The 27991-nt window shown below is 41.7% G+C and overlaps 1 protein-coding gene across 1 annotated transcript in view; it reads right to left on the minus strand.

Moving 5' to 3' along the window:
• The window catches only part of LOC126260450 (odorant receptor Or2-like), a 48111-nt gene that overhangs the window by 18004 nt on the left and 2116 nt on the right, over positions 1 to 27991 (minus strand). Inside the window, exons 2-3 of the mRNA XM_049957778.1 lie at positions 20760 to 20859; positions 945 to 1046 (exon numbers count right to left, since the gene is read on the minus strand). Coding sequence (XP_049813735.1) covers positions 945 to 1046; positions 20760 to 20859 — 202 coding nt within the window. The remainder of the gene's footprint in view (positions 1 to 944; positions 1047 to 20759; positions 20860 to 27991) is intronic.

The following is a 27991-nucleotide window of genomic DNA, read 5'->3' on the forward strand; positions in this document are numbered from 1 at the left end:
CTAGAACTCTTATTCTCGCCATATATCTTATCGAGATAATATTGTTGAAAGACTCATTGGGAATTTGAGTCCACCCATGTAAACACATTCCTGGCTTACATAAATTCTCTTTATGGGTTCCATAAAAGCTTCAGAAATAGAGTTCTTGTGTTCAAAACACAAGACACTCCCAAGACTTCACCTTTCCATAATGTACACCAGGATTCAGGTCCAAGTGCGAAAAGTGAATGCATTGCGTATCTGTCAGTTGAGAGTTTGTGGAATTATGAGGCCAAGACTGCTTTCTTCATACTTTCTAAATCATTTCCGTTATTCTTGATGGCCTTTCCACAATAATGCTGGAGCTGGTCTGTTGTTTTATCGGTCAGTCAACTAGTCAGTAGCTTGCCATTTCACAGTCTGGTGGTACGAAGAGTTTATTTAATTTTCGGAGGCTTGTTCCCATCCACTTCTGTGTGTCTGTGTGTGTACATTGCGTTCTAGTTTCTTTATCTCCACCACTTCGCATTGATTTGATTCAACAACACACTTATAGGCAGTAGAATCGCATATAAAGAGACACATGTCTGACATTGGGTAGTTTCAGAATACGGAAGTAGTACAATGAAATTAAAAATTACGTAGTTGCAAAAGGCACACAAAGGTAAGCTATACACCATTTTATGCGGGGAAAAAGTGAAGAACATTGTAGGACTTATTTTGTAAAATAGCAAAAATTTTAATTTTTCGCCTGCAAACTCCTCTTAAACCGGCCCTGGCAAAGGGTGCAGTGTATCCAGCTCCAGTGTTGGGAACCATATAAGAATTAAGGACAGATGTTACATGATTCGCTTTGCATCGTACGGATGCATATGTTGGTTACAGCACTGTGTGTCTGAGGATACTAGAACCAGACTTGTTTCATTCTTCACTTAGCTCTACAAGTGATAGTAAACACTGCTGACCTGCTCGCGCACGCTGTGCGCCCCCAGGCAGTAGAGCAGCAGCTGCGTGCTGATGGTGGGCACGGCGGCCAGGCACTTCACCAGGGCGTCGCTCTCTGCGCTCTGCCGACACACACAGCAACCAACCAGCTGACAGCCACTACGTCACAGAACACAGTAAAACACTCAACGAAAACACCAAAAAAATCTGATGGATGATTCAGAGAGGTTCAGAAATACGCAATGTTACTCATTTAAGTGCTAAATACTCTGGCCACTGCATGCTTTATTCTAAACTTTCTGAATTAACACACGTTTTGAACATCGTCTCCTCGTCAGGCTATTATTCAAAATTTACGATGCATTTATATGCTAAGTTTAACAAAACAAGAGAACCACTTGTATGAATATCAGGAGCTCAGAAGGAAACCCAGTTCTAAGCAAAGAAGGGAAAGCAGAAAGGTGGAAGGAGTATATAGAGGGTCTATACAAGGGCGATGTACTTGAGGACAATGTTATGGAAATGGAAGAGGATGTAGATGAAGATGAAATGGGAGATATGATAGCCTACTGCGTGAAGAGTTTGACAGAGCACTGAAAGATCTCACTCGAGTGTAGCAGCATATGGAAGCTTTCGAAATGTGGTCCTACAGAAGAATATTGAAGATTAGATGGGTAGATCACATAACCTTGTGAGGAGGTACTGAATAGAATTGGGAAGAAGAGAAATTTGTGGCACAACTTGACTAGAAGAATGGATCGGTTGATAGAACATGTTCTGAGGCATCAAGAGATCACCAATTTAGTATTGGAGGGCAGCGTGGAGGGTAAAAATCGTAGAGGGAGACCAAGAGATAAATACACTAAGCAGGTTCATAAGGATGTAGGTTGCAGTAGGCACTGGGAGATGAAGAAGCTTGCATAGGATAGAGTAGCATGGAGAGCTGCATCAAACCAGTCTCTCGACTGAAGACCACAACGACAACAACAGCAACAACATAAACTGATGTATTAATACATTAAAGTTAATCTACATTTTGCGATGCTGTTCATGCAGTTTCTTGCCGTCTAGCCTTGTGCAAATTTTAAAAATCCCGCGACCTCTATCAGTATGACGCTCACTGGCGGCTGTTTTCGTGACCTCGCGCATGCAGCGGCCAGGGTGAGCGTCTTCTCTTGCGGTGCATGCTACAATGCGGATTTGGGCGAAGGGACTAAACAGCGAGGTCATCGGTCCCATCATATTGGTGAAGGACAGGGAAGGAAGTCGGTCGTGCCCTTTCAAAGGAATCATCCCGGCATTTGCCTGAAGCGGTTTTAGGGAAATCGCAGAAAACCTAATCAGGTTGGCCGCACCTTATTGTGTTGTGTGTGCGTGTTGCTGCGTATAGGCACCACTACTAGTGATATGGGTTTGACCGCTTTCCAAGGTTTCCAGCGAGATGCGCCGTTCCTAACTTAATATTTACGTTTGCCATCTGTTCAATATGAGTGAGGTTCCAGTTATTCATTGAGACCTACCTTGTGCGTTCATATTCACATACTCTGTTCGTTTTCTGTAACAGTGACTGCATCATTCGTATACTGAGTTTACTCATGTGCAACGAAGCCTGCTTAGGTTAGATGCTATGCTGTGATCCTGGAAGTGGCAGTGTTTTTTACTTGTTTCTCTCCGTTGTCACGTTGCAATAGGAAATTATTCGTAAATGTTAAAGTACCGGTTAGCCTCCGTCATGTTGTATTAGCACCAGATTGGAGATTGTTTCCTGCGGCAGGCACCGACAAGCTGTTGTCAGTGTGGCTTTGTAGTAAGTTTCGATGGCGCTTGTGTTCCTGGTCTTTCGAGTATCGGGAATCGGTTATAGCTCCACTGGGAGTGGTTCACTGTGACATGTATTCAATTATTGGGCATATATGTATAGTTTGTGATTTGGTAACCCAACTATGTCGAAGATCAGTGGCTTATGGTTTGTCTGTCTGGTGTCTTGTATTAACTGTTGAGCTGAGATCTTGCAGCTTCTGTTTGAAATCTAATAGCTTCCGTACCTCAGTGGTATGATAAGGATAGTGTTTGTCGAGAAAATAAGTTTGCATGTCCTTAGAGAGGACGACCTGGTAGTCTTGCATGTGTACCGTGAGGAATTTCGAGAAACCAAGGCTGGGGACACCACTTTACATTAGATGGCCACTGAATGGCGTCATCGGTGAACATGTGCGTGAGCGGTGTCCGAAGGACTGTTAAATATGACTGGCTATATTTTATGATCTTGGACTAACGTGGACACGCGTAATTGTCGTCGCCATGTGTTCCTCTGTATTTGTCTTGAGTGTTCCCATTGTGATTCTGGTATTGTCAGTTGATCAGCTTATGGATTGAGGACAATCGTTGTGCATTTTGAGTGGTTTTAAGAACCAACCTCCTTATGGGTGTTGAACGAACATGTTCAATATTTGTCCGTATTGCATATTTTACGGACTTGCTCGTATTTGAGTGGAGCCCATGTAGTACGAAAGGAACAACGGATGTGAGGTCATTGACGTCGCGGTCCACTGTTTCATCTGCAAAGTCCTACACCGAGTATTGTTCTTATTCTGTAGTGTTTAATTAGCCTAAGGCGCTGCTTATCGTGATGACTACTGCTGTACGGTGTGTTTTACTGCTGGTCAGGCTAGTGCCTGTTTAGTTATAAACGGGCTACGTCTTCACGTTAAAGAAAAGAGCTAGTTTAAGCGACGATTAGCGCTGATCAGCGTAGTCAGTTTGTCACAAAGTTACGACACCAATTTCGGCTAAGTTAACTAAATGTGAACGCTCTAATTTAAGTAGCTCGGATATAGTTAGACGGTCGCTAATGTTTAATAATGTATAGAAACTTTTTTTCTATCTGGACTTTTGAATAATACAAAATTTTGAAAAACACAGCCCTCAGTCGCGAACACAATTTGTAACCTAGGTTTCGGTGTCACAAGGGACACCTTCGGACAAAAATAAAACAAAATGTTATAGCATAACGTACCAAAAAATACGAAAGCTGCGGTCATACCTGACAGCGTCAGATAGAATTAAAATAAAATGCAACAGATGTGCAAGCCACTAGGGGCTGCCATGTGTCCTCTGCTACAGATGTGTTTAAAAATAGTAATTGTGATTTCTGTAGATTTTTACCAGTCCTAAACGTGCGTTTATCATGTGCTCTATATCATTAAGTATGTGGGCGTCCATTTGTTTCCCGGTGTCTGCCACACTGAAATTCGTATTTCAACTTGCATCTCACCCCGGTATCTGAGTAAGACGCTTTATTTTCTTTGTGGTAATAAATTTTTTTTATATTTTTTGTTGCAAACGATACCTAGAAATGACGTAAGAACCACAAATGGAAGTCAATGAGGCAAAGACTCTAATTAGCAACAGAGTTTGGAAAACTGGGGCATTAACTCTTTTCGATCTTTCCTGGAGTACAGGATTCCATATTGAACATGTATAACGACAGTGCTGTAAAATAGTAAATATCAACCATACAACACTCAGTAATTATAATAAAATGTTTTATTTTGTTGTACTTGACAGTAAAATATGTAACAACATTGGTGATGGTACGAAATTTTCTTTCTCATCTTAGATCGATCTTTGGGGTGAGATGCGAAGTAGTGCATCTCGTAAGAAAAGAGGTTACTACGCGACATAAAAGTTATGACTTTGTCGTATACATCGCCTTTCAATTTGAGGAAATCTTGCCAAACACGTGTGATAAATCTCTTTTTGAAAGTCTATAAATTTCTCGTCATAATTTCATCTAGAAACAAAAAGTGTGGCATCGCCCCGGACAGTCTACAAGAACGTGTACGTAGGCTGCTTAGGTTTTTATGTTCGTGACGCACGTAGTACTCTGTATTAAAATCGCTGACTGAGCTGTGTGCAGTCTGTGGCTGGTTGGACTCATTGGATTATTCGCTATTATAGTGTTGGGCAGTTGGATGTGAACAGCCCGTAGTGTTGGGCAGTTGGAGGTGAGCCGCCGGCAGTGGTGGATGTGAGGAGAGACATGGCAGAGTTTTGAGATGTTAATATGAGCGGACGATCTGGAAGTGTGTCTTTCAGAAAAAGTAGGTTCGTCAAACTAGTTGTCACGATATATATGATGACTTTTGAACACTATTAATATCAATACATTGTTTGTTTTCTATCAAAATCTTTCATTTGCTAACTATATGCCTATCAGTAGTTAGTGCCTTCAGAAGTTAGAATCTTTTATTTAGCTGGCAGTATTGGCGCTCGATGTATTGCAGTAGTTTGAGTAACGAAGATTTTTGTGAGGTAAGTGATTCATGAAAGATAGGCTATTGTTAGTCAGCGCTATTATTTTGTAGGGATTATTAAAAGTCAGATTGCCTTGCGCTAAAATATTGTGTGTCAGTTTAGAAATGATCAGAATTAGTAAAGAGACAATTGTCTGAGTACGTTCAATTTTACTCAACTGTTTCATTATCAAATAACGTAGACGTTTACCAGCACAATCTTTCTTTCCATCCAAAGGAGAAGTCTCAAACGTAATTTGCATAAATAGGATTACTAAATTTTGAAGTACTTAGTACTGTTAGTACTAAGTAATGCAACACACTTTTTTCTGAATGCAGGTCGGTTTTATTCGGGATTCCAATACACCATATTATTCCCCACGCTTCTGGCTAAAAACACCAATTTTTCTACACGGTCTCCTTTTGAGAAGGAGAACCTTATGCCACCTTACTAGGAGGGCCTGTATGCCCGCATCCTACCAATCTACTGGTCGACGTCGGAGCCAGCGTCTTGCTGTACCAGTAACCTTCGTATCATCAAAGTAGTGCTTGCTGTGAAGTGCACCCTTCGTTGGGCCAAACAGATGGAAGTCGGATGGTGCGAGATCTGGGCTGTAGGGTGGATGAGCAAGAAGATTCCAATGGAGTTCTGTGAGCTCCTCTCGGGTGCGCAGACTTGTGTGAGACCTTCCATAGCCATGGAGGAGAAGAAATTCGATTGCAGTTTTGTGGCGACGTACATGCCGAGTCGTTTCTTTAATTTCTTTGAGGTACGTGGGAGATTGGGCAGTTTTGCGCTACCTTGTTTCGATGATGACAGTCACCTCTCCCGACGATTCACTTCCAGTTTTCCGTAGACATTCTGCAGGCGCATATGAATATATGCGAAGCTCTGGTTTTCCGGCAAAAGAAACTCAAAGACAGCTCTTTACTTGGAACGCACCTCCGTTACAGACAAAGTTTTGAATTCTACGTACACCGCCACCACCTACTGAAACTTCCTGAAGCAACAGTGGCTGAAGCAGGAATGTTCCACCATGTCCCAAACAAATTCTGCATTTACTGAAATTAGCCGAGAAAAAATAGTGTTGCGGTACTTATTGAACGCTTCTCGTGAGTCTAGTTCATTAAACCTGAAGCGATCAATGCAATCTTTTTTTTTTTTTCAAAAGACCATCCTGTCTGGCCCACATATTTATGGCGACACTTGCAATGTATCTTTTATATTCCAGCTATATGGTATGTCTTCACTGATATTTAGTTGGTTAATTATCTTGTTACTTAGATTGGTTCCCAATGAAATTTTGATGTTACTTTTCTTGAGAAGATTAGCAACTTCCTTCGATGCATTTTGTAAGTATATAAAGGAACCAAATAAGAGACATTTTTGGCTAACCTCAGACTTATGTATCGTTGTGAATTTCTTAGTCTTTGTCTTCGATTCGTGACAGTTCATCAGTGTGTGTTACTACTGTTGACGCCAATGTCCTCGATAATGCTGAGTTCCTTTATTGTATTGTTATCTTGCAGAGCCACTTCTGTCATTCTGTGAATTATAGCTCTGAAGGTAGCATCTTTCAGATGGCATGGGTGGATTGTTTGTTAATATACATAGCTTAAAATAAAGCTTGCGGTATTGGTACCACGGAGTGGAAAACTTTTGAAAAAGTTATCTTACAGTCACCATCTCTATCACTCAACATGTCCATAGATTTTCTTGAGCTACTTTACCATTTTAATGATATATACAGCAAACCGGGTAAGGAGGGCGTACATGGTTCTCGTGTGTCATACGTCCGTTCTCAGTTATCAATGTAAACTCAACTCCTCCAAGAAAAGTTCGCTATAGGCAGTGGGTACTTTTAAATTCGTTAGTCCGAGATTCGACGAAAAACTAATTCACTTATGACACGTACTCTGAAGGTCAAAAATGGTTCAAATGGCTCTGAGCACTATGGGACTTAACACTCTGTAAGCACGATGTTAGTCATGTTGTAAAGGAAACGTATCCAGTATCGGGTCATTGGTACAGTAATAGCGAAAAAGTGTTCGGTCAGAGATGCTAAAGGATTCTAAATTGAACACTTTCAGACGCAGAAGTAATGACCGCAATTCATTATTTAGCTTTTTATTGACATAGAGGTTCGAGCTTTTAGCAACAACTTAAGCTCACAGTAACTCTTCAAAGAGAGAACCTCCACAACTCAGGTATGTGTTGCAACATAATCCACTGACAGAAATGACTTGAAGGTAACAAATCATCGGGCCCTATTGCTTGAACACGTTTCTAATTACAGAAACACGGTTTCTGCTTCGAAGTACGAACTCACGGGCAAGTTGGAAGGTGCCTTTTGGTTAATTTTTCTCTATCACTATAAAACACCACTTTCTCACGTTCGACTGTACGAAGAACTCATTAGCAAGAATCACGGACAGCTCTGTACGTTGCTTCTGGTTTCAGAACACTACAGCTGCCTATGGCATACATTAAATGTATGTAAATTCCGGCATGGAGTATCTTTCCTTCTCAGACAAGAAGTCATAAGGGGTGAACAGAAATAAATTTCACCTTCCACTCACTACACACTTTTCTGTTGTTCTTCAAGTTAGTACCACCAGAATCAGTGCCCCATGCAGCTGTTTGTTATGGGACACTCTCCACATACATACTGCTCATTCATGACTTCTTACCGCCTGCCATTGCTCTCTAGTCTTCAAATTCTCAATTTATAATCTTGTACCGTCTGTATAATTTCAAAACTTAAGTTTTGGGACACGCAACATACAATTCTTGAATTTTTAGTGAATTGATGTAGTAGAGGGGTGCTACATATGACATTCACTCCTATCATCCTCGTCAATAGACAGAGAATTTCAAAGTGCTCTTGCTGCTGAAGTTTACTGTGAAACTAAGGTTCAGTTAATGTTCGCTGTATCCACATCTCCCCACTTCATTGGCGCATTGTGTAAAGTGGCACATTATTTCATATGATCCTCTTATCTCGATATAGAGTACACATATAATACTTTGTTTCGTGATTATTAGCAAACAAGATCTATATATTAATGTGTATGTTGTATCTCGCCTATCTTTGTTGTTGTGGTTATGGTCTTCAGTCCAAAGAATGACGTTTCGCAGCTCTCCACGTCAATTTTCCCTGTACACCTTTCTTCATCTGTGGTTAACTATTGCAAAGTAAATCCACTTGAACCTGCGAAGTGTAATCAAGCGTTGGTCTACACTTATTAGTTTTATCTCCCACGCTACTCTCCACTTCCAAATTAAACATCCTATTGCTACAGGTTTTTCGTATTACAGCTGCTCAGAGTAACATTTTCATAAATGTTACATTCAAGAAACAATCAAACAATTTCATTTAGGGTCTTTGACATCAGCGTACTCAGTGGAAAAACTGTAAGTAAATGTCAGTGTACTGTAACTATAAAAATGAGAAAAAAATTGTGTAGAGCTGGATACAACTAACTTAGAGGGAAAAGGTCATATATTTTGAAAGTAATAGTTTTGAAAACATGGGTTATACGCATTTTCAATGTGTTTATCGACTCATATTGACAACAATGGTACTCGGAGTGTTAATTATGCCTCGATGCCTCAGGATGCGTCCTGTCAACCTTATCACATGTTGTCAAGTTGTGCTTAGGGACGCATACTCCAAATTCGATTCAGTACCATTTCTTTAATTATCTGATCTGCTTATCTTCAGCATTCTTCAGTAGTACTAGATTTCTAAAGCTTATATTCTCATCTTCTCTAAGCAGTTTATCGATTCCATTCCTTTTCTGTACAAAGGTAATCTCCTGATAAATATTTTCTGAAGAGAATTATTAGAACCTAAAATTTTACTAGATTTTAACATATTCTTTTGTAATAGCTTTTCTTTCTATTTCAAATCTGTATTTTATATCTTTTTTACATCTACCACCGTTAGTATTTTTTCTCCCTAAATATCAATACTCGTCTAATACTTCTCCCTCAGAATCGTTCGATTTATTTATTTTACGTTACATTACTCCTATTTCACTCAACTTGTTGTTCATCTTATACCCACCCATTCCGCTCAGCTGATCCTTCAAGTCCTTTGTTGTCGCTGACAGAATTACGATGTCTTTGGCAAATCTCAAAATATTTCTCTCTCCTCTCTGAACTACAGTTACCTTTACAAACTTTTCCTTGGTTTTCTCAAGCTGCAGACAGAATAACATCAGCGATAGGCGAAAATTACCTCACTCCCTACTCAACCGCTGTTTCTTGTCCTACTCTTCGACTTTTATAAATGCAGTGTGGTTTCTGTATACGTTGTGGATAACGTTTCGTTCCCTGTTTTTTACTCATAACCTCGAAAGTTTCTAGTATATGTTCCAGTCAACATTGTAAAAATTACTACCTAAATGCACAAATGCTGTAAATGTAGGTTTGAGTTTTCCATTCTATCTCATAAGTCGTATTGTCAAAGTTGCTTCGCCGGTTCTTATATTTCTCTGAAACCCAAACTGATCTTTCCTCAGGTCGGATTCCATTCTTCTGTTGCTAATGCCGTTAGGATTTTGTAAATTTATGGTTCGATAATATTCACTTCTATCAGCACCTGACTTTATTATTCCGATTGTTGCATTCTTCTTGATTTCTGAGGGCATTTCTCCTGTCTCGTATATCCTACATACTAGGCGAAATACTTTTATCATAATTAGTGTTGTGTACTCAATTCGCCTTGTTTATACATAGAATTTTCAGTAATCGGTGAACCCTTCTCGCTTCATCGCGTCCCTCGTTATATACTTATCTACTTCCCTCTCTCTTTCCTTAATACTGTCTCCCATGTTTCTTGCCCTCTGAGCTCTTTATGTTCGCAGAGCTGTTTCTTTTTCTTCAGACGTTCTCTTAATTTTCTCATACCTGTTATTTTTATTGTGCAATACCTTTCCTACACGCGGTACCTTTCCCATAGTCATGCATGCAGGGCCAGTTTAAGGTCGGAGCCGGGGCTTAGGACGCCAAGCTTAAAATAATAAAATTTCAGTGCCTGTGTTATTCTGAATACGCTGCAAAGTTCCTTTGGACATGCATAGTATTCAGAATAACACAGGCACTGCTATATCGTATTTATCCGCCGACGCCGGGCAAACGATTTTAAAGTGCAATGTCTCAAATGTACTGGAATATGCATAAGGAATGTACGATTACGTGTTGTAGACTCATTGTTGACGATATATGGCAGTGAGTCGTGCAATCATAGCCAGACGAAGCGATAAGAGGGAAATCGGGCTCAGTCCTGGTCCGGTACAAATTTTCAATGTTGTCATTCCATTCTACAGTTGATGATTGTCCTTATTCTCAATTGCAAATACATTTAACGCCAAGCTGAAACTGTCGCCAAAGGCGTCTGAATTGTCAGATATCTATACAGGGCGTTTCACAGTGGCGACAGCCTGGTACGTCTAGATGGGAGAGGAGCGAAGTGCAAGATTTGTATAAGGGCTGTCTCGCATTAGTAGCGAAAGTTGACACGGATGAAACTGTACTACGGAAAAGGGGATGAGGGCACCAAATAATAAACTACTTGTGTGAAAATTTGTCATCGAACCAGCCCTGTATCCATGCTTCTACGACTTTCCATTTCCGCCATTCCTGCTTTGCTATTTTGCGTATCATATTTTAGACGGCCATATTACTAATGAAAGTCGAAGGTGAAGAGATAAAAAAAGTGTATGGGGATACTGAATGGGTAATTCAGTATATAAAGAGAGATGAAAATATAATAGTTATGGGGAAATGGAATGACATTGTATGGGAAGGAGTAGAAGGAAGCGTTATAGGAGAATGTGGGCTTTATGGTACGAATGAGAGAGGAGAAAGACTGAGTTCTGCAGTTAATTTAAACTAGGAACAGCGAATACTATATATTCAGAAATCCCAAGAGCAGGAGGTATACTTAAAAATTGACGGGGGATACGGGAAGATTTCAGTCAGATTACATCATGGTTAGGAAGAGTTTCGAAATCAAATACTGTATTGTAAAGCGTGCCCACGAGAGGATATAGTGATGAAGAGAAGGCTGAAGTTTAAAAGACCAAGACCAAGACCAATTGTCAAGAAATCGAAACAGAAATGACTGATGGAAGGACTGACTCAATATACTGAAAAGTCAAAAAAGTCTTCGGTGAAATTAACAGCAAGGGAGGTAACATTAAAACTGCAATGGTAATTCTACTGTTAAATGCAGAAGAGAGAGCGGATAGGTGCAAAGAGTACATTGATTGCCTCTATGAGGTGAAGGTTTGTCTGAGGACGTCTTAGGAGAAGAAACACGGGTCGATATGGAAGACATAGGGGATCCAGTGTTAGTATCAGAATTTAAAAGAGCTTTGGAAGACTTACGATCGAATAAGACAGAAGGGATAGATAATATTCCATTATAATTTCTAAATTGGTGTGTAGAAAGGATTAACCGGCAAGATCCATCTGACTTTAGGAAAAACATCATCCACACAATTCCAAAGATTGCATGAGCCGACAGAAGTAAGAATTATCACACAGTCAGTCTAACAGATTCTGTACGAAAGTTGATGACGAGAATAATATACAGAAGAATGGAAAAAAATTGAGGATGTGTTAAGTGACGATCAGCTTAGCTTTAGGAGAGGTAAAGGCACCAGAGAGGTAATTCTGACGTTGCCGTTGATATGGAAAGCAAGACTGAAGAAAAATCAAGACACGTTCATAGAATTTGTCGACCTGGAAAGAGCGTTCGACAATGTAAAATGGTGCAAGATGTTCGAATTTATGAGAAAAACAGGAGTAAGCTATAGGGAAATCTGTACAAGAATCAAGAGGGAAAATTAAGAGTGGGAGACGGAGAATGAAATGTTCATTCAAGGTAAAAGTATATCAATGATGGAGCGAAAGTTTACATTTCTGTTTGTATACCAGTGGCAGAGAAACAAGCACGTTACGAATGTTGCATAGTTCATGCGTATCCTGTCAAGTGGGAGACAATGAAGAAATTGTTAAGAGTAGAAATGCAGCGACTGCAATTAATTGCAAAAGATACGTATAAATGGAGGAAGCAAAGTTACAAATATGCCACTGAGGGAAATTACAGACTGTCCGGATATGGTAACAAGAGAGGAGCAGGATTTCTGCCCAGAGAAATTGCTAATGGGATAAAAAGAGGTAAGAGAATGCACTAAGGAAATGATCCAGCAAGAACTGTACTTTCAGCCGCATTGATTGTGCTCTACCTCTAACAAGATGATAGTAGTGGCTAGTTGTTACGAGGAGGGGACTCTTAAGTCAGCAAAGAGGCTAGAATTAAACGGGAGTGGTTCGTTATTAAATGGAAAAGCGTGCGAAATTATGTGGCCTATTTTCCATCTTCCCGCCATTATTTCAGGCATAACTCACTAACCGGCTTTTTATTGCTCAGAGAAGCCCATGGCAGTGCTACCTGCCACAAATGTAATCTGCTAAATCAAACTTTAGAGGCTGTATTAACGCAATCTATAAATATGCTTCTGAACCAACATGAGGGACAAACCTCCCTGAAAATCTCATTCTAACACGTAAATTCATATCGGAAAGAGGTAGCATTGACTATTGTCATAAAAAGCATCACAGTGGCACTTGTTCTGCGAAACATAGTCCTTCTTTTGGCACGTAGAAGGGAAAGCACAGGGCTGCGCTTGGAGTCAGCCATCATTCTGAATCCAGTGAATTGGATACCCCGAGCATAAATGTAAGAGAAGAAGGATCATTCATTTTAGCTTGTAAGTTGGAAATAGAGAGTTAGATGTGATTGTGCAAGAAGCCTAGTAATGAAATCAGTTCCATGGTGTTTGAGTTAAGGAGCAGGGCAAGGGGTCCTGTGGAAATGTGTGAGATAGAGTGATAGGGCTAAGGGAACCAGTTGTTAGAATAAAACTTCAGAGGCGAAACAGGGCCAGGATGTCCGGTCGCCAGGAACCCTAGTGTGAAGGATAATCTAATTTGGTCAAGTCGAGGAACTGGGTCTTGATAAAAAGGTGAGCAATGTAGTGTATAGACCATATTCAGTCAAAAAGAACGCCAGAGCAGAAGCGAGTTGCAACAGAGTCAGCGACAGGCAGGCGAGAGCGTTATGCATTGCAAAGCAAAACACGGCTGACTGTCATTGTGAAGAGGAGCCAGCTGGGCACAATGTAGCAACAGCCGAAGCTGCAGTATGCTAGCGGAGGGACAGAAGCCTTTCCTCACTTGCCACCATGGAAGTGTTTAGAGTACATACCTTAAGCCCTATGTAAATCAAAATAGTCTGGAGCTTATAAGTACTCAGCCACTCATGTACTAAATGGTTCTTGTCTCAATATCACAGCCTACATCACGAGCCTGTAACATCCAGAATGACATCCGAGAATATAGCATGGGGTCCGCTATTTGACTATGAGGCAGGACCGACTGCCCTGAACCTCAAGGAAGCCGCCTGCTCGCTGGAGGAAGTTCACGGCCACAAGCACCTGCCCTGCCGTGCTGTCATCACGGTCACAGCCAGAGATGTCGCTCACCGCGGCATTCAAGTGACGCCGCACTCAGCCCCGATCTTTGCACTGTCAGCAATGCCGGACATCTATTGTTTTGCATTAGAGGTAACTGGACGCCTCCACCAAGCTGTTCCTGATGTACTATGACCAGAATAAAGAAATTACTGAACAAATCTACTATCCTCAAGACATCTCACTTCACTCTCCATGGGTGACAATCCAAGGGCTATTTAGCATTTCTTTCTAATGCACACAGAGAGCACTTTCTTCAGATTATAGCCGCTTTCGTCGACCTTTTAAATGTTTTAAATATATTTGTGGATCATAATCAACTTTACATTATACATGCATACACAATATGACGTTCTTTTCTTGCTAATTATCTCGCTCATTGGAACAGTGGACTGACCTTTCCCCTTATAAGCGCTAGTATCGACATGTTAGTCAGCAGTTGTGGAATGGCCCATCTCGTACGTCCAGTAGCTCCGTGTTCTGGCTCCAACTTCACCAAAGCTATATACAAATTTTATCTTGTAACTATGTTGCTGTATGCTAGAATGCATGTTGATTAGCTTATTATACTTGGATACTTGACCCATTTTGTTATTTTCAGAGTGGTCTGAAGACGGTCATGTTTGACTGAAACCAGTTACCGAAATAAATAAATAATAGTTGCGATCTAGGCCAACTGTTTTTGTTACACTACTGACGAAGTCCATATTGATTTATGGAGAGAAGAATTTTATGCTACTAATTGACTTAAAGAAGTGGTCGTTTGATGGGAAATGTGGTGTCACCGCTAGACACCACACTTACTAGGTGGTAACTTAAATCGGCCGCGGTCCTGTAGTACATGTCGGACCCGCGTGTCGCCACTGTGGGATCGCAAACCTAGCGCCACCACAAGGCAGGTCTCGAGAGACTGAGTAGACCTCAGCCCCAGTTGTACGGACAACATAGCTAGCGATTGGACGTGCTAAGCCTTGCTCTCATTTGCCGAGAGATAGACAGTAGAATAGCCCTCTGCTAAGTTAACTGGCGACCACCTAGTAAGGCGCCATTTGTATCAGTGCCTATAGCTTACTAATATTCAAGACAGATGTATTCCAAGGACTAATTAAAAGTTAAGTAACAAGCATCTACGTACTTTTCTTCTTATTCATTTATAAGTCTCATGTTCCAGACTTCACGCCCGTCTGCGTTAGCATTGCGTGCCCTATCGGCTACAGCATTGTGTCTAGGCTGTATGGTCTAGACACAACAGGAAACATCCTGAAGCATCAAGTAATCAAGCTGGTAAATGAGTGGAGAGTGGAGGGTGATAAAAGTTTCTAGAATGAGGCCAAGGCTTGACTTTAGAAACCGGGTTCAAATGAATGTAGGTTGAAGTAGTTTTGCAGAGATGAAGTGGCTTTCACAGAATGGACAAGGGTGGATGGCTGCATGAAACCATATTTTGTACTAAAGACCACTAAAACTACAACAACGATTGGTGCCGGCCGAAGTGGCCGTGCGGTTAAAGGCGCTGCAGTCTGGAACCGCAAGGCCGCTACGGTCGCAGGTTCGAATCCTGCCTCGGGCATGGATGTTTGTGATGTCTTAGGTTAGTTAGGTTTAACTAGTTCTAAGTTCTAGGGGACTAATGACCTCAGCAGTTGAGTCCCATAGTGCTCAGAGCCATTTTTGAGCCAACGATTGGTGAGCTATAGCACATGAGAGTGGAACCTACTTACACAATTAAGAGTTCTGAAATTCCACGCTCTGATGCATCAAAGCCCACTCCTGTTTCCCGTGATGCCAATATCTTCCTGAGTAGTCCCTGCCCAGATATCCAGAAGGGGACTAGTTTACTTGCAAAAAATTTTGCGTGGGCTAATTTCGTCAGCGCTAAACCAAATACTATATCGGGAAAAATTACAGCTTTAGTTTCCCTTTGCTTTCAACCGTCCACAATACCAACATACACTGAAGAGTCAAAACATTATGAACACTTCTTTTATAGTATTTTGATCTACTTTCCTCTGTGGGGCGATTCGGCAAGGCCTTGGTAGGTTTCTTGAGATATATGGCACCATACGTCTAAGTACAGGTCTCAAATTTCCCATAAATGGTGGGCCTGTCGTTTGTGAACATGTAGCTCATGATGTGCGGGCTCCCAAGTGTGTTCCATCGGTTTTATATCAAGCGAATGTGGTGACTGAAGCATCAGTGAGAATTCACTATCACGCTGCTCAAACGACTGTAGCAAGTATTTGGCCTTGTGACATGGACAGTTGTCCTGCTGGAAGACGTTATCGCAAGCAGGTAAGACGTCAAGGACGAAAGGCTGCGGGTCCTGTGCAGTAACGTTCACGTAGTCCGTACCTGTCATGTTGTCTTATATGACTACCACTGGCGCGTGGAAGAACATTTGAATGCCCACCACAGCGTCATACTGCCCGCACCGGCTGGCGTCCGTGACGCTGTGAATCTCTCGAGCAGCCATTCAGCTGGACGTAGCCTTACCTGGACACGACCATGGACCTGCAAGAAGAAACGTCTTTCAGCTGACCAGGTGTCACTATTCCATTGACCTACGCCCCATTCGCGATGTTATTGTTCCCGGTGAAACTGTAATTTACAATGACCTAGGATTAAAATGAGAACGCGGAGTGTTCGTCTGCTGCCGACCACCACGCTCAACGATGTGCACTGCAGACTGCCTTCGACGTCCACTCTCTGTGACGAGCCGTCAGCGTCCAACAGTTTGGCCCCTACTCGTAGTTTCATTGTCCTGCAGTCACTTTTCATATACAATTACAACAGTGGCAAGCGAACAGTTGACTAGCTTCGCCGTTTCTGAATTACCCATTACCAGGCGTCAGCCCATTACAATCTGCCCTTTGTCACGGTCGTTGCTGTCAGTAGGTTTATTCATTTGCGTGCCATACCGTCACTAGAGCGATTCCCCAGACGCCTCTGCTCCGCTCTTCACGTGTTCAAAACGACACCGGGCAGCGCTTAATTTCGCGGTGGGCCATGACTACAATGTTACAGCTCATCAGTGCTGCGTGCAGTGTTGACTTCTGTGAGAAGGCCAGATCAATTAGTCATTCAGCTTGTTGCCAATGCAGATACTGCAAAGTCTGTTGCCCCTCTTTAGGAAACATTATTTTGTCTGGCTTTTATAACATCATTTGGTGATTTGAATCACTGCACTTTTCAACTACCTATTTGAGTTCTCGCTAATTTTTCTCCTAAATTTATAACCATTTCGTATTCTTTCTCAATCTTTAAAATTCTCTTCGTGATAAATGTTGCTTCTTCTGATTCACAAACAGTGCTTGATTCTCTGCACACTTAAATATTTTTATTTATTCTCCTCTTGCTTTTCTAATGACTTCTCTGTTAGTCCATCGCCGGTCGGAGTGGCCGAGCGGTTCTAGCCGCTACAGTCTGGAACCGCGCGACCGCTACGGTCGCAGGTTCGAATCCTGCTTCGGCCATGGATGTGTGTGGTGCCCTTAGGTTAGTTAGGTTTAAGTAGTTCTAAGTTCTAGGGGACCGATGACCTCAGAACTTAAGTCCCATAGTGCTCAGAGCCATTTGAACCATTTGTTAGCCCATCAACACGAATATTGAAAGTGGTTGGTGACCAACAACATACTTGTCTAACACCTCTTTCAGTATTTGTCCCATCTGTTTCTTCATCTTGAACCCTATCTGTTTTTGTCTTGTGTACAGATTCTTTAACACTCTTTTGTCCTTCGAATCAACACGAACATCTTTCAATGTTTCCGGTAAGATACTCGAGTACACTTTGTCAAACGCCTTTTACCAATCGGCAAATAAGATGACCATGTCGCTGTTAAAAACTATCATTACCTCTACTTTCATACTCAAACATGCAGTAGCATCTAATATTCGTTTTCCTTCCTTGAATACAAAAAACTGATCCTTAACGATGTTTCCTGACTTTTTTTCTTTTTATTCTTCTGAGTACTGAGTTACCCACAGCCCCTGTAATTTGCCATATAAAAGTAGTTTTTATAATCATTACATTTTTGTATTTTTTTTAAACTGTACAACAGTTTTAACTAAATCTTCAGTTCAGTCCAAATGCTCTCGTGATATATCCTATAGACATTCTAAACATTTTTCCATTTCCAAAGGTCTTTAATGCTTTGACTAGCTTTTTTATCACAGCCTATTGCTTTCGTCTTTCTCAGACCCCGAATGGTCTACGGCTCTCAATATCCTTGGCCCACGCTCCAATTCGTCACTTTCAAATTCTACTCCAGTCTCAATTGTGTACGATATCCTTATACTTCATGTAATTCTTCAATATACTCCTCCCGTACTTATTTGTTTTCTTCTGAACACGTTATCATCTTTCGATTTTGATTGACTATGCCATGTTCGATGACTTTTCTTGGGTCTTTGTTCGTTAAGGACTCTACTGTTACATTTCTTGTAGCCTGGTCAGCTAATCATCTTAGTTCATATTCATCTATCTATACTGGTTTTATCCTGTTATAGAATGTTCATTCTTTCATTTCCTATGTTGACCCGTTTTACCTTACGCACTTTGTGTAATAAATTCTTTCCTACACTTTTCCCACTATAGTTTTTCAAGCCCTTCTTGTAAGGCTTTCAGAATTGTACTTCTAATGATTTTTTGATACATTCGTACCTTCTGTTATACTTCAAGTTTTTCTTGAATTATTTGAGTGTAGAACAAAATCCTTCAGTGGTCAGTTTGTACACAACCATTTTCTTTACCAGTTTTCTTCTTTTAACATTCTTAAGTATTTTCATGTTTGCCGCCATCGAGCTATGATCTACATCAACATCTGCTCCACAGATTGTTGACGTCTTTTTGATAGTTATGGAATCTTTGGTCAGTTATAGTAAAATCTGTCTGGTATCCTGCACTATCACATAGAGTTTTCTATACACAGAGTCGTCGATTTTGTTTCATAAACCAAGTATTAAGAATCCAAAGATAAAAGCGGTTAAGGAAAGCTATCGTTTCTTTTCACAAGTTTATATTCTCCAACTATATCTTCTGTTTACTTTTCCCTAGTATGCTACCCAAGACTCTCACCATTATACTTTATGTCTGCCTCTTTCCATTTTATTTATAGATTTCCTCTACTTCTCATATTCCACGTCCAACTTATATCGTCTTCAACTGTACCATATTTAGAAATGTAAACCTGAATGATCACTATCCAGAGGAATGTTCAGTCTCCATATTCTATTTCTCCCTCTTCGTCCCACCTGACTTCACTTAGTTATGAAATATCATTGTTGTATCTATTCATCTCTCTTCTCATAACTTTCACTTTATATCCTGCAAGATTTTTCTGAGATATATTCTGTCAGTTCAGAGCACTATCTGTCACTTTACCCCACCATTCAACTATCTGCAACGCACCTCTGACACAAGCAAGTTTTAATGACATTAGTTTCAAAGCAATAGCTATTATTATTTCTGTAGTACCATCAACATAAATTTTATGTCAATTTTTTATTTTTTCCAAGGTATTATTGGTTTTGTAACTGAACCTAATTTATGAAGACTAATGTATTTGTTTTAGACATCCATTCAGGTTCGTATGAATGGCACCTGAGAATGGACAGCCGCTCTCTGGTACTATAGAAAATAAGATGCTGTAAATACCATTAACGCCACTAGCGTGCAAAGGTTTTTCTTAATGAGTCAAAATTTTGTCTGATAGAAAAAAGCTACATAAATGTTCGATTATAAAAAAAAGAGATTCTCGGATGGTAGTGAAGGCAATTATCTTTCAGGTGAAATCCTTTACGTGAAACATGTAGGTGTCACAGATGTGATTTTGTTACACTTTGTAAAAAACTCGACATTAGGCTGATATTCCAGGATTATACTATCTGTTAAGAAACAAGAGAAACGAAGAACCTACAAAATAAAGCATACTCTTAAAACTACGTCATTGACCCTTGAGTCAGGTGAGAGGTTGTGCTTTTATCTTTTACTTAACATTAATCAGTTGTTTTTATCATTTATATGTCAGTTAACTGATGGTCTAGAGACGTCTCTGCACCAACGATCAGTTTCAGCCTCCCCCATTTCGCTTTCTGCCCTCCTCCACCTGTCACAAGGGAAATGGGGCAGTAATACTTCAATTTGTCAGTTTTAAGTACCTAAATACGGAATGAATTTTGGACGTCCAAGGAATTTTGCGTTTTCAGCTGTGGAATCTAACACTATCAACTGCAGTAACTTCGGCGTTACACGTTTTTCGTTTTAACGATACAAAAAGTGAAATATCCTTCTAGGATAGGATTTCAGTTCCACATTTGGTGATTATCATACTAGCCTCATCAAATATACATGACAGCCCTGCATTATCTCTGGAGATTATGAACACATTTTAATAGCGTTTTATCAGAACTATATTATAGCTTTAATCAGTGGAAACACGAAATAACTAGTCGACTTCCAGAGAAGGTACATTTAATCTGTAACACCTCCGATATACGTTTATAGTCAAATACGATTAAGGCAAAGAAGTCTTACGTTAAAAAAACAAAAGAGAGATGTAGTGCATCTAACTTAAAAACAGGTAACTACGAATTTTGTAACCTGAAACAAGTAAGGAACAAAGTAAATTAGGTTGGAGCATGAAGCAGTCAACTCACGATGTCTGCTTTCAAGGCCGTACTGCAATGTCGCGGTGATACGTTTGCGCGGAAGATTTGTTAACAAGCCCTATCTTATATCCTAAGGTCGCTAGAGCTCCAGTATACTCCTGCATCGAAATCACGTCACATACAGTAATTCTGTGGTCTCTGGAAGCATTTTTATATCAACATGTGATTAGCAGAGTTTAAGCTGGTCAGATAAAAGTATACATCAAAATCGCCAACCACGCTTTACAAGTGTAATACGTATTTTAGGCGAGGTAGCGATTCCAAAAGATGGACTGTGTTAACATGTTAGACAGTCGTAATACGTAAATACTGTAGTGTGAGTCTTACATATGCCGCCGGAAATATTAGCATGCATCCGTTGAAAACTCCAAGACCCAGCTGCATCATTGCGATGGGACTCATTATGCGGTCCAGGTGACGGACGAACCTGTAACAGATAATCTCATTGAATTACTGAGCAAGTATACGAAGGATCGTTGTAAAAGTTTTTCTTGCGTGAAAGAACATAAACATTGCCGATGAGGCTTCCTTTACACCAGTTGCATCAGAGCGCTAAAGCTTTAAAAATCGTGAGTTTAATTGTTAATCTGTAACGTAATACAACAATATTTGTTACCATTTTAAGAAATAAATAAAAATGAATGCTCTGATTTCGAGACAGTTCAAATCCCCGTCCAGCCATCCAGATTAAGATTTTCCATGATTGTCCTAAATCTCATGGTGAAAACCGGGATGGTTCCTTTCAAGGGATATGGCCGATGTCATTATCTTCCCGTCCCAGTCCTAGCGTATGCTCTCTATTTAATGATCTTATCCTCAGCGGAGCATTAAACCCAAATCCTCCTCCTTTCTTCAAAATACAGGATACGACCCCTTAGTTGGAAGTGTGGAAGACTCTGTTGGACACTTAAATCACCGTTCACGACGTCTGACGCAGTTCACCTTCCTAGCGATTTATTATTTGGTTGCTGGGTGCCCTTCCTGCAGACACAGTCGTCAGTTAAACTTATGAAGGGAATTCCGTGCATAATCTCTCTGTGACTCAAATAAATTGTGTTCTATGTGCTATTATATTTTAAGTGCTTGTGCATCATGATTTCTGAAGCGGATATTGGTGAGAGACCCATCATGCAGAACAACCTGAAAACGTAATGTAGTTGGCCGGTGTACCACATGATTGGTCGTCTCGAAAGATAAAGTGTTGCGCATATATGCACTCATGCTCATAAATTAAGGATAATTGCGCAGAATGTGGTGCCACACAACGTGGCACTACACAAAATTGCCGCTAATAGCATAGGCACATAGGGAACAAACGACACAGATCTGCACGTCCACGGTATTGGAGATAAGTTGAGAAAACCGTTCCGAAACACATGTGCTACAAAACGCCACTGTTTCCTGCGCATGTACCCCGACATCAGCATGGGATATGATCACCATGCACACGTACACAGGCCCCACAACGGGTTGCCATACTCTGGATCAGGTGGTCGAGCAGTTTCTGGGCTATAGCCTCCCATTCTTGCACCAGTGGCAGTCGGAGCTCCTGAAGTGTCGTAGGGGTTTGAAGACGTAGAGCGATACGTCGACCGAGAGCATCCCAGACGTGCTCGATGGGGTTTAGGTCTGGTGAACAGGCAGGCCACTCATTTCGCCTGATATCTTCTGTTTCGAGGTACTCCTCCACGATGGCAGCTCGGTGGGGCCATGTGTTATCATCCATCAGGAGGAAGGTGGGACCCACTGCACCCCTTAAAAGGCGGACATACTGGTGCAAAATGACGTCCCGATACACCTGACTTGTTACAGTTCCTCTGTCAAAGACCTGCAGGGGTATACGTGCACCAATCATAATCCCACCGAACACCATCAAAACACGACCTCCATACAGGTCCCTTTCAAAGTGATTGAGGGGTTGGTATCTGGTTCCTGGTTCACGCCAGATGAAAATCCGGCGAGAATCACTGTTCAGACTATACCTGGACTCGTCCGTGAACATAACCTGGGATCACTGTTCCAATGACCATGTACTGTGTTCTTGACAGCAGGCTTTACGGGCTCTCCTGTGACCAGGGGTCAGTGGAATGCACCTTGCAAGTCTCCAGACGAATAAACCATGTCTGTTCAGTCGCCTAGGGCTGTGTGTCTGGAAACAACTGTTCGAGTGGCTATGGTAAGGTCCCGAGCAAGGCCATCTGCAGTACGCTGTGGCCGTCTGCGGGCACTGATGGTGAGATATCGGTCTTCTTGCCATGTTGTACACTGTGGACGTCCCGTACTGTAGCGCCTGGACATTTTTCCTGTCTGCTGAAATCGTTGGCATAATCTTGAGATCACACACTGTGACACACGGAGGGCCCGTGCTACGCCTTGCTGTATTTGATCAGCCCCCAGTCGCCCTAGTATTCATAACGTCATCAATATGTGTTCTTTGAGCCATTTTCAACACAGAGTCACCATTACCACGTCTGAAAACGTCTGCACACTTACTCACTGCACCGTACTCTGACTTGCACCAACACATCTCTGCGTATGTGGACTGCTGCCAGCGCCGCCGTGCGACGACCGCAGGTCAAATGCACCTCGTGGTCATACCCCGAGGTGATTTTAACCCGCCAACCGCCCACCAGAGCGTTGTTTCACCATGTATCAGCATTATCCTTAATTTATGAGCATGAGTGGGCTGTCTGGTCAACTGTATCCACACAACTACTAGTGCATATTAATATGGGGTCATAACGGCTTAGCCGGCCGGAGTGGCCGAGCGGTTAAAGGCGCTACAGTCTGGAACCGCACGACCGCTACGGTCGCAGGTTCGAATCCTGCCTCGGGCATGGATGTGTGTGATGTCCTTAGGTCAGTTAGGTTTAAGTAGTTCTAAGTTCTAGGGGACTTATGACCACAGCAGTTGAGTCCCATAGTGCTCAGAGCCATTTGAACCATCATAACGGCTTGACCTCTGCTAGTGACCCTTTCAATGAGATGTCTGAGTGTTTGTGTGGAGAGGTGGCTCATTCTTACTAAACTGCTGAAACGAGAGAAGGTGGGGATACTGGACGCTGGGTCTACTAGGTCTTCGGCACGACTCAGGCAGGACGTCCCATGTAAAATATGTTAATGCCCACAAACCATTCGGTCACAGGTGCTGTTTTACGACAAGATACATTCTCATGCTTATACAGTCATCGTCTCGGAGTTATTACCCTACCACACACAGTAAAAGATAGTGTAAAATATGTTCATGTCCTTCCGTATTCGGTGTTTTCTTAAAGCAATAAGGGGACCGCACACTAATCAAGAAAATCAGCCCATGCTGTAACTCCACCTCCCCCTTATTTCACCCCTAGCACTAAACATGGTAGCAGGTAACGTTCTTTAGGCTTCTGAGAAGCTGCTCGATCGTTGTATCCCATTCTTTTTAACTCCCTACTCACAATTATTGATCCAGCTGAACTGCTGGTAACGCTTTGGAGTTCATGAGTGTTTCTTGCAGCTGATTTCATGCGATAAGACATGACGTCTGCTGGTCTTGGTTTAGTCGTGGCTGTTCCTGCGAGATTCCACTTCACAATGACGTCACCAACAGTCCACTTGGGTAGCTTTAGAACGGTTGAAATTTCCTTGGTGAATTTGTTACTCAGTTCATGTTCAAAGTTACTGAGCTCTCCTGACAGACCCAGTCTGCTGTAAATGTTTCTCCACTGACTCGACAATACTCCTCATCTCTTTTTACGCTTACGGGAACATCTCTCTTTGCATCTAGTAGTCAGTTCCGTATTGTATCAGAATGTCCTGATACTTTTGATGGGATGGTGTGACTAAGTGAGCGGCAACTGGAAATGAGAACGTAGTAGATGACGTACACTGTCTGATCAAAAAGATCTGGAAATCCCCTTACAATGCGTAATTTACTACTAGAAATCATGAGAAGCGAATCCACTGGAATAAAAGAAGGTGGGTAGTTTGGTGTTGTACTGCGTACGGTAGAGGAACAGTTCGAAAACGATGATTCATTGTATCAGCATGACAACGCACTCTGTCTAGAAGCAGTATCTGTGACATAATTGTTTATGGACAATAACTTCCTGAAGTGGACTGGTCTGCCACGAGTCCTGACTTGAACAAGATGGATGAGTTGAAACGTCGACTTTAGACGCCAGAGTCCAACATCACGTGCTCTTCAGTTTTCAGCTCCTGAAGAAGATTGGACTGACATTCCCCACAGACATTCAGACACCTCACTGAAAGTGTCCCCATCAGAGCTCAAACCGTCATAACGGCGACGTGTGGACACAGTTCTTATCAGTCTCCACTAATAAGTGTCTGAATACTTTTCATCAGTTTATATTCGAAAAGTTCACGAAAAAGCATTTCCTGGGCGGGGGGGGGGGGAGGTGTTAAGGAAATTTAAGTTATTATTATGTGTACAAAATAACCATAAATCACATGCTCACCATTTCCAAACGTGAATTCTGCGATATCTGTAACACGAGAAACTTTGAGTTAAATAAGACGTATAATCCATGACGCATTAGCGCCGAGAGATAAGCTGTTGCCCGTTTGGTTTCATTACGAGAAACAGATCGCTAGGTTTATAATTAACCCATTATCACGCTTTAAAAATAGCCACCCAGTTGTATCTTCTCTCTCCATCAACAGCTTATGGTCAGGGAAATGTCGACAGTAAGGGCCTAGGCTCCACAGAAATGTAGGACGATATGCGACTGTTTTGAAAACGACCTGACGAATAATTTTGCAATTGATGAATGTTCCTCTTGCAACACAAGCATAAAAATTATGATGTAACGCACCTTCAGCAAATGAATCTAGGTTGCTAATCCTCTTATCCATACGATTGTTTGCCGATGATACACACATTGCAGTAAATAGCAAATCAAGTGTAGTCTTAGAAAGATCGGCTTATAAAATATTTGTAGACATTAATCACTGGTTCCTAGCCAATTCATTGTCACTCAACTTTGAAAAACCACACTACATGCAGTTCAGAACTTGTAAGGGGTGTCCCACAAGTATAAGATTAACATACGATGACAAGCAGATGGAAGAAGCGGACAGTGTTAAATTCTTTGGATTACAGCTTGATAATAAATTCAACTGGGAGGAGCACACCACAGAACTGCTGAAGAGTCTTAACAAATCTATGTTTGCAATGCGAATTGTATCAGACATAGGGAATATAAAAATGAAAAAGCTGACATACGAGGCTTACTTTCATTACATAATGTCGTATGGGATATTTTTTGGGGTAATTCATCAAGCCAAGCTAAAGTTTTCCGGGCACAAAAACATGCAACAAGAGTTATATGTGGTGTGAACTCAATAACATCCTGCAGAAGCCTGTTTAGCGAACTAGGGATACTAACTACTGCTTCCCAATATACACTACTGGCCATTAAAATTGCTACACCAAGAAGAAATGCAGATGATAAACGGGTATTCATTGGACAGATATATTATACTAGAACTGACATGTGATTACATTTTCACGCAATTTGGGAACACAAATCCTGAGAAATCAGTACCCAGAACCACCACCTCTGGCCGTAATAACGGCCTTGATACGCCTGGGCATTGAGTCAAACAGAGCTTGGATGGCGTGTACAGATACAGCTGCCCATGCAGCTTCAACACGATACCACAGTTCATCAAGAGTAGTGTGTGTGTGTGTGTGTGAAATCTTATGGGACTTAACTGCAAATGTCATCAGTCCCTAAGCTTACACACTACTTAACCTAAATTATCCGAAGGACAAGCACACACACCCATGCCCGAGGGAGGATTCGAACCTCCGCTGGGACCAACCGCACAGTCCATGACTGCAGCGCCTCAGACCGCTCGTCTAATCACGCGCGGCAAGAGTAGTGACTGGCGTATTGTGATGAGCCAGTTGCTCGGCCACCATTCACCAGACGTATTCAAACGGTGAGAGGTCTGGAGAATGAGCTGGCCAGGGCAGCAGTCGAACATTTTCTGTACCCAGAAAGGCCGGTACAGGACCTGTAACATGCGGTTGTGCATTATCCTGCTGAAATGTAGGGTTTCGCCGGGATCGAATGAAGGGTAGAGCCACGGGTCGTAACACATCTGAAATGTAACGTCCACTGTTCAAGGTGTCGTCAATGCGAACAAGAGGTGACCGAGACGTGCAACCAATGGCACCCCATACCATCATGCCAGGTGACACGCCAGTATGGCGATGACGAATACATGCTTCCAATGTGCGTTCACCGTGATGTCGCCAAACACGGATGCGACCATCATGATGCTGTAAACATAACCTGGATTCATCCGAAAACATGACGTTTTGCCATTCGTGCACCCAGGTTCGTCGTTGAGTACACCATCGCAGGCCCTCCTGTCTGGGATGCAGCGTCAAGGGTAACCGCAGCCATGGTCTCCGAGCTGATAGTCCATGCTGCTGCAAACGTCGTCGAATTGTTCGTGCAGATGGTTGTTGTCTTGCAAACGTCCCCATCTGTTGACTCAGGGATCGAGAAGTGGCTGCACGATCCGTTATAGCCATGTGGATAAGATGCCTGTCATCTCGACTGCTTGTGATACGAGGCAGCTGGGATCCAGCACGGCGTTCCGTATTACCCTCCTGAACCCACCGATTCAATATTCTGCTAACAGTCATTGGATCTCGACCAACGCGAGCAGCAATGTCGCGATACGATAAACCGCAATCGCGATAGGCTACAATCCGACCTTTATAAAAGTCGGAAACGTGAAGGTATTCATTTCTCCTCCTTACACGAGGCATCACAACAACGTTTCACCAGGCAACGCCGGTCAACTGCAGTTTGTGTATGAGAAATCGGTTGGAAACTTCCCTCATGCCAGCACGTTGTAGGTGTCGCCACCGGCGCCAACCTTGTGTGAATGCTCTGAAAAGCTTATCATTGGCATATCACAGCATCTTCTTCCTGTCGGTTAAATTTCGCATATGTAGCACGCCATCTTCGTGGTGTATCAATTTTAATGGCCAGTAGTGTATTTATTCCTTAATGAAATCTGTCATTAAAGATATATCACTTTTTCAAACCAACAGCTCAATTCATGGAATCAATACTAGAAATAAGAATAATCTTCACAAGGATTTAAATTCACTTACTCTTGCCAAAAAGTGTGCATTATTCAGGAACACACATTTTCAATAACTTGCCAGCAGCCATAAATAGCTTAACAACGAAACAACCAACGAAATTCAGTTTAAGAGAAGCATAAATGTTTTATTGGTGGCTAACTCCTTCTACTCCATTGTTGAATTTCTCAGTAGAGCCAACTGACTACTGTGTGTGTGTGTGTGTGTGTGTGTGTGTGTGTGTGTGTGTGTGTGTGTGTGTGTGTGTATGTAAATACAATCTAACTTCTGCAGCATTTCAGTGCAATAATCTTTTCCTTGTAAATAGGTCTTGTAGTAGTTCTATTATATGTTTATTACGTTATAAATTAAAAAACCTTTTTTTTGTTTTAAATTCAGTACATTAATGTGATCCTAGTAAATGAGTGTTTGTAATATGATTCTTTCATAC

Source organism: Schistocerca nitens, chromosome 5, assembly GCF_023898315.1.
Source record: "Schistocerca nitens isolate TAMUIC-IGC-003100 chromosome 5, iqSchNite1.1, whole genome shotgun sequence".
NCBI classification, from domain to species: domain Eukaryota; kingdom Metazoa; phylum Arthropoda; class Insecta; order Orthoptera; family Acrididae; genus Schistocerca; species Schistocerca nitens.